This window comes from Microcebus murinus, chromosome 5, assembly GCF_040939455.1.
Source record: "Microcebus murinus isolate Inina chromosome 5, M.murinus_Inina_mat1.0, whole genome shotgun sequence".
NCBI lineage: Eukaryota > Metazoa > Chordata > Mammalia > Primates > Cheirogaleidae > Microcebus > Microcebus murinus.
In genome coordinates, this window is record NC_134108.1 from 111,854,932 (window position 1) to 111,868,186 (window position 13,255).

At 51.6% G+C, this 13,255-nt stretch overlaps 1 protein-coding gene across 1 annotated transcript; it reads left to right on the forward strand.

Moving 5' to 3' along the window:
• The first annotated feature begins 4,933 nt into the window (after window positions 1–4,933).
• On the forward strand, window positions 4,934–9,239 carry LY6G5C (lymphocyte antigen 6 family member G5C). Its single transcript, XM_012741012.2, has 3 exons — window positions 4,934–5,054; window positions 6,455–6,622; window positions 9,076–9,239. Exons 1-3 carry the CDS (start codon window positions 4,934–4,936, stop codon window positions 9,237–9,239), a joined length of 453 nt encoding a protein of 150 aa, XP_012596466.1.
• The last annotated feature ends 4,016 nt before the right edge of the window (window positions 9,240–13,255 follow it).

The following is a 13,255-nucleotide window of genomic DNA, read 5'->3' on the forward strand; positions in this document are numbered from 1 at the left end:
CCCTCACAGCCTTTTTGTAATTCAGCAAATGCAGGGCCTGCCAGGGACTAAGGGCCAGGTGCCAAGGATTCATGTCCTCCCAGAGCCATACATTGCCTTTTGGACAGCTCTGTTAGAAGAAAATGCATGTAACTTTGGGTCTGCAGGCAGAAAAAAAAAAAAGAAGAAGAAAATGCTTAGGTTGGGCGGGGCACGGTGGCTCAAGCCTGTAATCCTGGCACTCTGGGAGGCTGAGGCAGGTGGATTGCTCGAGGTCAGCCTGAGCAAGAGCGAGACCCCGTCTCTACCATAAATAGAAAGAAATTAATTGGACAACTAAAATATATAGAAAAACTTAGCTGGGCATGGTGGTGCATACCTGTAGTCCCAGCTACTCGGGAGGCTGAGGCAGTAGGATTGCTTGAGCCCAGGAGATTGAGGTTGCTGTGAGCTAGGCTGACACCATGGCACTCACTCTAGCCTGGGCAACAAAGTGAGACTGTGTCTCAAAAAAAAAAAAAAAAAAAAAAAATGCTTAGGTTGAAACCTGAGGAAATTGGTTCCCCATAACTTGGATCTTATAGAACAGAATGAATCCCCCTTCCTCCCATCAGTGTGTTGTTTGGCCACCTTCTTCCTTTGAAAACTTCTCTTTTTCAGATGAAAGGCTTATTTACCACCCTGGACCCATCGTTTTAAACAAGATGCTTAACTTGGTTGACAATGTTCTAATGTCCTAGGTACAGTCTTTGGCTAATTTCTGGCTTCCTCCAACCTCAATGCTTGAAGCTCCCCTATAATCTCAGGGACAGAGGCTGGGTCTGCCCCCATCAGCTCCTTAAGGGAAGTCATACTGAGTCTCCAAAGGAAGGGGAGACTTGAGACTTACCAGGTGATAAGATGTAGGGGACTGACATATATTTTCCTAGTTTAAGAATTAAAGTTAGTGAGTAATGTACGTGTTCTGCCCAGAGCATTTGAAAGTACTGTGTTGGGGACAGGCTCCCAGTGATAAACAAAGGCGTTGCCTAGAGGCATAACAAAGGACCTGAGCTGGGAGTAGCAAGAGCAGCCCCACCCCACGGCATTGGGGATCTGGAGGCCACACGCTAAACACCCCATAAGATGGCTGGTTAGTCAATGACGGGTGAGACTCCTCAAGGGAGGGGCGACCTAAGCCAGGCACAGCCGCCAGGGTTCAGCCGAAGATCTTAGGGGGTCACCCTAAGAGAAACTGGGGATGAGAAATGCCCCCTGTGGCTCACCATGCCCATCCTTGCTAATCTCAGTCCTTTATCTATGCCTAGTGCCTAGAGCAACCACCTTGAAATTCTGAGTCAGGGGATATCTGCTTCCCTAAGGCTACCCATTCTGGAATTTATGGCTATCCTAGCCAAGCCTCAGCAGTTACTACAAGGAACTAACTTTAATCTTTTAGAGTTTAAAAATAAAACTGAGCCGGTGTATTATGACTCAAGTCAACCGTTTGTACGTGTGTCTGGGTTTTTCTTTGTGTTCTGTGTTTGTGTTTTATGTTCTGTGTTCATCCACCGTACTGCAAACGGGCCACGACAATAAGATATCTAAAATTTGGGGTTAGAAGAGGGGAGGTGACCACAGCTCCAGAACGCTCCACATTTAGCCAACAGCAGGTGGAGAGCAGATTAGCAGTGTCTCTCTCCTCTGTCACATTCCAGGGGCCAAACAGGGTGGGAAGTGTGGGACCCAAAGCTCTGGGACCACCCATGTGGTTCTGAACCTCAACCTCCCAGATCCAACAGGACAGTTAATTCCCTGGAAACCAAGTTTTTGTTTAAGTAAAGGAAACTCCTTAAATGCAAATAGGGGGCACCCAGTGCTACCTCTTACAACCTGGAGAGGAAGGACTCCATTTTCCTGCATGTTCTGTAGAGGCTAGTAGACCCCTGGCTGGGAAACCTGGGAAGAAGAGGTGGTCCCAGGCTGGCCCAGGCCTTATCCTACCCTACCTCATTGACCCAGGCTCCGCCCTGCGCTGCTCCCAGTGTGAGGAGCTCCGCCAGGCTCAGGGCTGCTTCTTTGGGTTGAGGGTTTGCTGCACGCCCCTGGGAGGGGCATGTGTTTCCCACACTGCTGTCACAAGTGGGAGTGGGCACCAGAGCATGGGGCAGCGGGGCGTGGAGGGCCCAGGAGGGTGGGGGCCCAGGTGTCAGGGATAGCCAGATCCCCCATCCACCCATCCAATCAACAAGCCGCCCGGCGCCCTCACGAACCTTGTCATTCAGTTATATTCGGATTAAGACCCTCGTCTGGTTCCTCTCCAGCCCCCAGTCTCTGGCGGTTGCCCCCGCAGACCTTGGCCCCCGCTTGCCTCGCCCATTCCCCTAACTTGGTGTTCGCTCCTCAGGCCCTACCTCCTTTGTTTCGTCACTCGGGGGCTTAGCCCCAGGTAGCCAGTGTCCCGAGGGAGGGGCACTCAGCAGAGATACCGCCATACGCTGCCCTCACCATCGCGACTGCTGCAACGCCCCGCATCTTCACCCCAGTTAAGCCACCGCTGAACCTGTCACCATGGAAACGAATTCTCAGCGTCTTCTCCCGCTCTGGCCTTGCCCCGCCGCGAGGCCAGGGGCGGAGCGAAACGAAGCAAGGGCGGGATTAATTTGAGACTTGGAGACCACGCCCCCTCCAAGAAGGCCCCGCCCCGCCCGCGGTGCTGCGGGCGTCTTCCCTCCCGGCTGCTCTCGGGCCCAGCAAGTGCTCCCGGGCCTCCCAGGGTGACCAGGGTGACCCGCTCCGGGACCCCCTCTCGCCTAGCCCCAGTACCCAGCCTCTCAGTCGCGGTTATATCCGAGCGAGGGGTTCAGAGTGCGCCGTAAGGTCGCCTCTGCTTTTCCTTCGCTCTCTATCGCTGTGCAGTCACTCATTCAGCAGACACTTACGCAGCTGCCAGGCGCTCCTCCCCGGTCTCCGTTACTCTACTTTTCTCTAGTGCAATTTTAAAGTTTCAGTCATTCACAGGGCCTTGGGGGCGCCCCATGGCGTGCGTTCTCCTCTCGTGTTTCTTCCTTCCCGATGTCTTCCTTGGCGGGCGTCTCCCGTCCGTTTCTTTCTCTTTCTTTTCTTTCTTTTCTTCTTTCTTTTCTTTCTTTCTTTCTTTCTTTCTTTCTTTCTTTCTTTCTTTCTTTCTTTCTTTCTTTCTTTCTTTCTTTCTTTCTTTCTTTCTTTCTCTTTCTTTTCTTTCTTTTCTTCTTTTCTTTCTTTCTTTCTTTCTTTCTTTCTTTCTTTCTTTCTTTCTTTCTTTCTTTCTTTCTTTCTCTTCTTTCCCTTCCTTCCTTCCTTCCTTTCCTTTCTTTCCTTCCTTCCTTTTTTTTTTTGAGACAGAGTCTCGCTTTGTTGCCCAGGCTAGAGTGAGTGCCGTGGCCTCAGCCTAGCTCACAGCAACCTCAAACTCCTGGGTTCAAGTGATCCTCCTGCCTCAGCCTCCCGAGTAGCTGGGACTACAGGCATGCACCACCATGCCCGGCTAATTTTTTCTCTATATATTAGTTGGCCAATTCATTTATTTCTATTTATAGTAGAGACAGGGTCTCGCTCTTGCTTAGGCTGGTTTCGAACTCCTGACCTCGAGCAATCCACCCGCCTCGGCCTCCCAGAGTGCTAGGATTACAGGCGTAGCCACCTCGCCCGGCCTCTCGTCCGTTTCTTCTCGTCTTCTCTCTCCTCAAACTGCACAAGACCCGACGATTCTGGGACAGTCTGGGCGGCAGCAGGGAGCCCGACTTCAGGGCCGCGCCCCGAACCTTCAGACTGGAAATTGGAACAGGTGGCGTCGTTCCTGGATGCCGAGGACCTCCCATCGTCCAGCGACTCTAAAAGTAAAAACTCTGAGTCTGTCGGATCCTGCCACTGACCTGGCGAGGTGGGGACGGAGCAGGCGAGGCGGGGAAGCCCGGCGGGCCGGGCGCGGGGACTGGCGGGGCGCCCGCGGCGAGGGCTCCGAGTCCGCCCGGCGCGACGGCGGCACTGCAGCGCCACCTGCGGGCGTCCGCGGGGCCCGAAGCTGAGGGCGGGTCGCGCCGCTCGCGCTTCCCGGGTTTCCCGCGCGAGAGCAGCGGAGCAGGGCGGCCGCCGCCCCCGCGTCCTCGGCGCTGTGAGGAGCGGTCAGGCGCGGAGAGCGAACGCGCGGCGCCCGCCGGCTCGCCGCCGCGTGGGCGCGCGCGAGGGGGTGGGGGCGGGGAGGGCGCCGGTTTCCGGAGCCACAACGGGCACCCGCCGGGTGCGGGTCGCTGGGATTCGGGTGTCCTCGCTTTTGGATGTCTGACAGTACCACATCTTTCCACCTTGGAAAATGGTGCCTGACCCCCTTCCCTCACTCGGAGTTCAGCCCAACCCCAAACCTGTGTAGCCTGTCTTCGGACACGTCAGACCAGCGCCCGCCGCCGCGGCCTCGCCTCTCCCGCTAGGTCTGGCCGCCACCTGTGACCCGCTCAGGGGCAGCTTCCCATCTCCCGGCCTCCACTCCCAACCCTTTGATTCTCCAGCGTGCAGCACAGTAACCTTTCACAAACAAACCTGATCATGTTATTCCTGTGCTGAAACCCCTCTGGCCAGTGGTTTCCACTGTCAGGTGCTCCTGCCAGTACTCTGCCCCCAGTCATTGTCCACTTGCCGTCCCCACTAGACTGTGCTCTGTGCAGGGACTGTGTGCACTATTGTGTTCCCAACACCTGATGCGGGGATTGAATAAATGTCTGTCGAATGACCATGAAAGAAATGTCCCCCTCTCGTTGTCCTTTGCTGGGTGCCCCCCAGGCCCGGATGTATACCCTAGAATGGTTGTGGGTGAGGACACTCTGTCCCTCTGGCTGCTCTGGCACTGATTTTCACCCTGAACTGGTGTTGCCTCTCCTCTTCCTCTTGGCCAACCTCCCTTTCACCAATATAAGCCCAAACTAGAGGCCAGTGGGCAGTCATGTGTTGTATGGCAGGCCCTGCAGGGAGCCACAATCTGGAGCCCCTGGGCCCCCACAGAACCCTCCAAGCCCTGTACGCGGTCCTCGTAATAGTGCTGGTCGGGATGAGCTTGGTGTTTGGTAAGTGGTTCCAAGGGGTCAGAAGTGTCTCCTGGCCTGCTGGATGGAGAAACCCATAGACACCAAACGTTTGGGTACATCTGCCCAAGACACTCAGGTAAACCCAGGCAGGTGGAAAGATGGGATGGGTAGGTTTAGTGGGAAAATGGAGACTACTAATGGACCCTGAGGAAGATTTCTAGTGACCACCCCAGGCCTATCTCACTCCACAGCAGTGACCTCAATGGAGATACTGAAGGGATCGTCTCCAAATCTGAGGGCAACAGAATAAGGAGGGTCGGGGAGCATGCCAGATGACTGAACCAGAATCCACAGGGTGGAACAACACTGAATCCAGCTTGGTATCCTCCTCACTTGGCTACAAAGCACCATCTACAGAGAAATAGGATTCAAAGTGTTTGTTGAGAATTTGCCTCTGGCTCTCACCAAGTGCTCTGCTGAGTCTGAGGATTCATTAATATGTGGTCTGGGCCTAGGGCCAGAGGAAGAGGGAGATGTATATGCATGCATTTGGTGAGGGAAGAGGAGAATGGGGGCTTTGGTGGACTAAGTTTAATATGAGTCTTTCCAGTCATAGGACCACCAAAATCAAAGAATGCAGCCCCTGGCTGCTTGAAGTCTCCTGTCTACATGAAACAGAGACTCTGATAGTCCTGTGATGCACTCTTGTTTTTACTTTTGAATATTATAGATTAAGAAAGCATGTTCAAAAAGGAGTCCAGGAGAGTGTGGGATTGCCCTAACAGGGCTGCCCAGGGCTGGAATGGGCTGCCTCAGCCTAACCTTTGAATTTAGAGGCTTGCAGAGTGCTGGGCACGTGTTAGCCCCTCAAATACTTGTTGAAAGAATGAACGAGTGAATTAATTAATGAGTTCCTCATCTCTGGTGATATAAGAGCAGAGAAGGGAGATTTTTTTTTTTTTTTTGAGACAGAGTCTTGCTTTGTTGCCCAGGCTAGAGTGAGTGCCATGGCATCAGCCTAGCTCACAGCAACCTCAAACTCCTGGGCTCAAGCAATCCTACTGCCTCAGCCTCCAGAGTGGCTGGGACTACAGGCATGTGCCACCATGCCTGGCTAATTTTTTCTATATATTAGTTGGCCAATTAATTTCTTTCTATTTATAGTAGAGATGGGGTCTCACTCTTGCTCAGGCTGGTTTTGAACTCCTTACCTCGAGCAATTGGCCCGTCTCGGCCTCCCAGAGTGCTAGGATTACAGGCATGAGCCACCACGCCCAGCCGAGAAGGGAGATTTTAATGAGGACCAAAGCTTCCGATGACCTGGCTTTGAAGAATTGGTGACTTTATGGTTTTTTGAGTTGGGGAGGTCCGGAGGGAACAGTGGCGTTGAGCAGCCTGGAATCAGGTGGGGGTGGGGTCAGCGCTTCTCTGTATTCTAGGTAAGCTTGTTCCTGTCAATCAGGAACCCCCTCAACCACATCAGTTCCCCAAATACCTGCGCTGCTACCGATGCCTCTTGGAGACCAAGGAGTTGGGGTGCCTTCTGGGATCTGACATCTGCCTCACACCGGCTGGCAGCAGCTGCATCACTCTCCACATAAAAAACAGTAAGCTGCCTTCTCCTGCCATGCGCCTGGCCCTCTCCTGAACTGAACCTCTCCCAGCCTCCCAGGCTGCACCCCAAGTCTTGTTCCCACAACCCTAAGACACTATTCCATCCCTGTCTCTCTTTCCTTTGCTTCAGAGCCTGTCTCCACTTCTATCCTCTTCCCTCCTCAGCTCATAGCTGACTGGCTTCCACCCTCTCATAGTGAGGGGACCCTTGATATCTGCAGACACCCTGGCCTGTCCTCAAGCTGCCTGCGCCCCCATCTGTCAGCGCAGTTCCTGCTGGTGTCACTGTCCTGCATCTTGTGCTGTGTCTTCAGTCTCTTCTACTGACTCTTGCTTTATTCTCCCTGTTCCTTTAGTGGCTCACAGTCACCAAGGTTTGGTCCTGAGCTGTCTTCCCACATCATACACTCTCTCCAGAGGATTTTATCTGCTTCCTTGGCTTCAGCCAGCAGCCACATACTGCTTCCTCCTGAATCTGAATGTTACACCAACCACTCTCCTCAGGTCAAATCGCCCACTGGACAATTTCAACTGTCTCATTTTCAACTTGCCAAAAATTGACTTCATTTCCTCCTTCCTCATACCTGCTCTTCCACCCGATCGCCTGCCATTTTAAAGTTAACAAAAACATAACACAATACGTGCCAGGCATTGTTCTAAATACTTGAAGTCCTCTGAGGCAAGCATTATTATTACCTTCATTTGACAAATGAGGAAACAGAGGTGCAGAAAGGTCTTGCCCGAGGTTCACAGAAGCGGAGCTAGACTTGGGGGTGGCTCCAGAGATGGTGCTCTCAACAACTACTGCATGAAGCTGTCTTCATTCAGATCCTTTTGTTAGACTTTTTAAATAGCTGATGTGTAGGCATGGTTAAAATATCAAAGTATACAATACTAGCTGGGCACAGTGGCTCACCCCTGTAATCCTAGCACTCTGAGAGGCCAAGGTGGGAGGATCATTCAAGGTCAGGAGTTTGAAACCAGCCTGAGCAAGAGCGAGACCCCGTCTGTACTGAAAGTAGAAAGAAATTAATTGGCTAACTAAAAATACATAGAAAAAATTAGCTGGTTAGGGTGGCAATCCCTGTAGTCCCAAGCTACTCGGGAGGCTGAGGCAGGAGGATCGTTTGAGCCCAGGAGTTTGAGATTGCTGTGAGCTAGGCTGATGCCAGGGTACTCTAGCCCACCAAAAACAAACAAACAAACAAACAAAAAACAAAGTATACAATACAAAAGTATCAAAGCAAAGTCTTCTTTCCACTCCTGCCACAATTCACCTGGCTCCCATGTGCATATAAGCAACTACTCTTTTTATTTTCTGGACTATACTTCCTGCAATCATTTTTGCACACTCCACCCTATGCAAATATACTGTTTACTCTTTTTCACATCTTCCCCCACCCCCAAACAGCATACCACTGTGAACACTGTTATGCTTGCTTTTGAAACTTAGCATTTAGGGGACTAATGTTTCCATGTCTGTTTGTAAGGAGCATCCTTGTCCTGTTGGCCTGCTGCATGGTGGGGCACGGCAAGGGCCTGTCAGAGCTGACTTCTTCATCCTGCTATTACCAGGCATTTAGGTTACTTCTAATTTTTTTTTTTTTTTTTTTTTTTGACAGAGTCTCACTTTGTTGCCCAGGCTAGAGTGAGTGCCGTGGTGTCAGCCTGGCTCACAGCAACCTCAATCTTCTGGGCTCAGCGATCCTACTGCCTCAGCCTCCCAAGTAGCTGGGACTACAGGCATGAGCCACCATGCCCGGCTAATTTTTTGTATATATGTTTTTAGTTGGTCAATTAATTTCTTTCTATTTTTGGTAGAGACGGGGTCTCGCTCAGGCTGGTTTCGAACTCCTGACCTTAAGCAATCCACCCACCTCGGCCTCCCAGAGTGTTAGGATTATAGGTGTGAGCCACCGCGCCTGGCCACTTCTAATTTTTTACTCTCTCAAACAGGGCAGCCGTGAACATCCCTCTACATAACTTCTTGGGACATGGGCACAAAGATTTTTTCCCTCCTCTAATATATATAATAGCAGCAGATATATTATTCTTTTACTTTTGGTCTAGAAAATAAATGACAAACATCTCCTTTATGCATCCAACCTTCAAAATATTTCCTCAATTTTTTCTTGCATGGTCCCACAGTGCTGTTTTTCCCCATTTGGGTCTGTATGTCTTAACTCCCCCTCCAACCATGGACATTTGATGGTTCTGTCCCTCCAGCCTTCCCCTTGGAACTTCTGCAGAGTTCCATGGCTGGTGACTCACTGGGCACTGCACTCCCCACCCCTACCCAATTCTAGGAATCTTTTATTTTTCTTTTTATTAGTCCTAGTCCTTTTTATTAGCCTAGTCTGGGGCAGGCTGTGGGGAGTGCGGGGAGGAGAGGGTTTGGGGCTCTGCCCTGGGACCTCCATGTCACTGGTGCCTGTGGCCCCCATAGGCAGCGGTTCTGATGTCATGGTGAGTGACTGCCGCAGCAAGGAGCAGATGAGTGATTGTTCATACACCCGCACGTCTCCAGTGTTTGGCTTCTGGATATTCTCTCAATGCTGCTTCCTGGATTTCTGCAATGACCCTCAAAACAGAGCACTCTATACTCCTTAGAACAACTGCAGAGAACTTGGGGTAAAATTCTACATTTCTGGCACTGTCTTGACTTCTACCTGGGCTCAGCCAGGACAACTTCCAGTCCCTTATATGAGCCCTCTCTGCCTCCGTCACTGGACCCCAGTCTTACCTCTCTTTCTCTTGTTTGACACCCTTCAACACCCCGATTCCCATTCTGTCCCCCCTTGCCCCTACCCAGGCTCCCTCTTTTTCCCCAAGTCCCCAGGTATTCCTCCAAAATAAACTGGTGTGCAGCCTGGTTTGTCTCTCTCTTCTGGTGGAGGTGGAGGCTGAGGGAAGTGGGCCTGACTGCCCCATCACAGGGGCAGGAAAGGGCTCCCAGCTCTGCTGAGCCCTCCTTCTGCCCTGCCTTGGCATTTGACTCAGCTCTAGAAACAAAAAGGTGAAGAGGAAGTGGAAACCCTGCAATGGTGAAGGCCAGGTGAGTGGGCATCCTCCAAAGTGCTGTGGGACCAAAGCTGTGCAGGGGCTGGAGGTCCAGAGGGGTGTGTTGGTGGGAGGGGCTGCAGAAGGCCCAGGCCCAGGGAGGAAGGGGTGGGCAAAAGGCCACTCTGGAGGAGACGTTAGACGTGGTGGTCTGATTCCTGGGCTCACCTTCCCTCTTCAAGCACCTTGGCAAGTCACTCAATTTTAGGCCACATTCCTAAACCTCTAAGGCTGTCTTTTGGTGTGACCTGCTAGACCTGTGTAAACTTGGGCCTTTCTCTGTCTTGTTTATCACAGGTCATGGGGAAAGGTGGATCTAACAAAGTGAGGGGGAACATTGAGGGTTTGTAACTCTTTAAACCTCCAACTGCCTCATGACCTAAAACTTAACGTGGTTTGGTGTCTTCTGTCAGAATACAGGCCACGGAGATGTTATATTATGTGCGCAAAATGTTGTGTAGGTAGGGGTATATGCCGTGCGATGCCATTTCCATCAAGCACACAGACAAAACTCATCTGAGCTGCTCCAAGTCAGGACAGTGGCTATCCTGAGAGTTGAGAGGAGTGCCTGGGGAGGGGCAAGAGGGTAGCTTCGGATGCTGATGACACAGGTGTGTAGTTTACAAAAGTCCATTTCATGATATGTGCAAGTTCCTGAATGTTTTACCAAAAAGATTTGAAAATAGATAGCCTAGCTGGGTGCAGCAGCACGCATCTGTACTCCCAAGCAGGTGGGAGACTGAGGCTGGAGGATTGCTTGAGGCTGAGAGTTCAAGGCCAGCCAGGACAACACAGCTAGACCCAGTCTCTACAAATAAAGAGGCCAAAAATTGTGTGTGCATTTGACTCTAAGAAATGTGTATTTTTGGCCGGGCATGGTGGCTCACGCCTGTAATCCTAGCACTCTGGGAGGCTGAGGCGGACAGATCGCTTTCCAGGTCAGTTGGGAGTTCGAAACCAGCCTGAGCAAGAGTGAGACCCCGACTCTACTAAAAATAGAAATAAATTAATTGGGCAACTAAAAATATATTGAAAAATTTAGCCAGGCATGGTGGCACATGCCTGTAGTCCCCGCTACTCAGGAGGCTGAGGCAGGAGGATTGCTTGAGCTCAGGAGTTTGAGGTTGCTGTGAGCTAGGCTGATGCCACAGCACTCTAGCCCGGGCAACAGAGCGAGACTCTGTCTCAAAACAAAAATAAAACATGTTTTAAGGAGGGAAAAGGCTGTAACTTCATCTGTGTATACACACTGACATGCATTCTCTCTTTATGAGGTGCTATCCCTACTTGACAGGTGACTAAAGTGAGGCTGAGAGAGATTGACTTACCCAAGGGACAAAGGAGCTGGGATTGGCCCCCCAGCCACAAAGTTCCACTGCTTTCCAGAAACAGGTTTCTAACCCCAGCAATGGGCTGCAAGACTCAGAAGGGCAGACACTTGGTTGCACTCATTCGGTAGTCCTGGTGCTCAGCACTGGGCCTGGCTGAGTATGTGTCTAGTGCTTACTGAATGTATGGGAAAGGATGAGTTGTATCCAGCATTGCTATACAATTGCAATTTTTTAAAAGTAAAACATTAAAATGAAGATCCAAATATTGCAGCCCCATCTGTGCCCTCTGCCCCTCAACATGGACCCCCACGTCCAGGGAATCCTGGGTGCCAGGGTCCTTGAGAACTAGGGACCAGCAGACCAGGTCCCTCAGTACCAGGTGACTCTGGGATGCAGGTCTTGGCTCCTGGGTCTTTCTGATTTAAAAAGAAAGGTTTTTTTTTTCTCTTAGGTGAAAAAACTTGGTATCAGCAGGGTTTAACTTTCTAGGTTTTATACTGTATGTTTCCGGTTGGGAGAAGTCAGTCCTCATGCTTTGATCTCTAGCTAAGCAGAGGTGGGGAAGGATGTGGGCCCTTTGGGGCAGGCTGAGAGGAAGGCACAAAGCCAAATGGAGTGGGCAGTGTTCTGCAATCCTGTTTGAATCCCACACCCAATTAACCTGTTTATACCTGTTATACCTCTCCACGCCTGGGCCTGACTCCATAATCAATGTGACACAGATTTAGCCCAGTCCCAGTTTATTGTGGAGGAAAACAGGGGATGTGGAGCAGAGCAGGACAGACCCCCTCCCGTCTCCTCTCACCAGACCCCTATGGAGGTGGGTGTCAGGATGCAGTGAGGTGAAATGGGTGGGGCTGAGGCCAGAGACTGTCATAAGAGAGGACACACGCAGGAGACCAGGCCAGGGGAGGAGATGGTAGAGACAGTGAGGCAGGGACACCAGGCTGCCAACTCAGGAAATATGCAGAAAAGTCTACTCCTCATCTTTCTTGCTGCAAGTTCAGTCTGGTACCAGATCTTAAGAGGTAGATCTAAACAGATGTGGCAGGAGACCAGAGGAGAATCCACACTTGAGATTCTTTTCTAGGAGGAACAGCACCAGGGTTCAGGGAAGGAAATTAAACCAAAGCCATAGAGATGCTGGAGCACAGAGGAGGGAGGCCTAAGCAATCATGGTGACCTAAGAATGTGGGTGTTCTCAGAAAGGGAAGTGCAGGATGCTGGGGTGTTAGGGAGAGATGCTAGAATAGAGTGCAATCTGGAAAGAGTAAGGTGTCAGAGTCCAGCCTGGGGAAGAACCAAAAGTCCTGAACTGTTGAGGAACAAGTACATGTGGCGCAGGGCAGCAATGGACAAGCCCAAGTTCAGGGGCAGGGTGGCCAGGGGATCCAGGTCTTCAGGCTCCTTCCCAGCATGGAAGCTGGGGAGGGGCAGTGAGAGGTTGAGGGCCTGGTAGAACCGTTGGATCTGGGAGTCAGACAGAGGCAAGGTCAGAGACTTGTCAGAGGGCCCAGGCAGGAAGCTTTGGAGCTGGGGGCTGGACCAGGAGTTGCAGTAATCGTACTGGCAGCACTGGGCCTGATACCAGTACTCTGAGAAGTAGGTGTTACGTTTTTCTTGGCAGCGGTAGGAATTGTGCTGTCCACAGCCTCGGATGGTGAAGCGAACCTTGATATCTGAAGAAGAGGGGACAAGTAATAGCCCTGTCAATAGCCTCCCGAAGTCCCCAAACCTGGCACCCCTACCACTGACTCTCATCCCTCACCCTGACTCTCATCCCTCACCCAGACCTGATTTCTACCTCAGACTCCTTCAGAAGAGGCTAGAAAAATGAGCTCAGCTGGCTTCCCAGAAACCCAAACCCTTCCTCCAAGATCCTTCTTTCTTCTTGTACTGCAGGCCCCAAAGAGCCCTCATCGGTGAAAGATCAGTCATAGGCTGCCCCACCAGCAGGCCCTGCCTGGGACTTGACTCACCATAATAGATGGAAATCACCATGCATGGGGAGGAACTGCTAATGGTGCACTTCTCCGAGCCTGAAATGCATCCAACAGCAGGGTCTTCTAAGAGGCAGAAGTGACAGGTCCGGACTTCAGGAGCAGGAACTGGGGAGGCAGAGGAATGGGAGCACTGGCTCACTCTTAAGTCCCCTGCCCTGTAGGAACCCCGGAGGGCCTACCTCCATCCACCCCCTTCCTAGAATCCCCTTCCACCCTGCCCCTGGGCCCCACT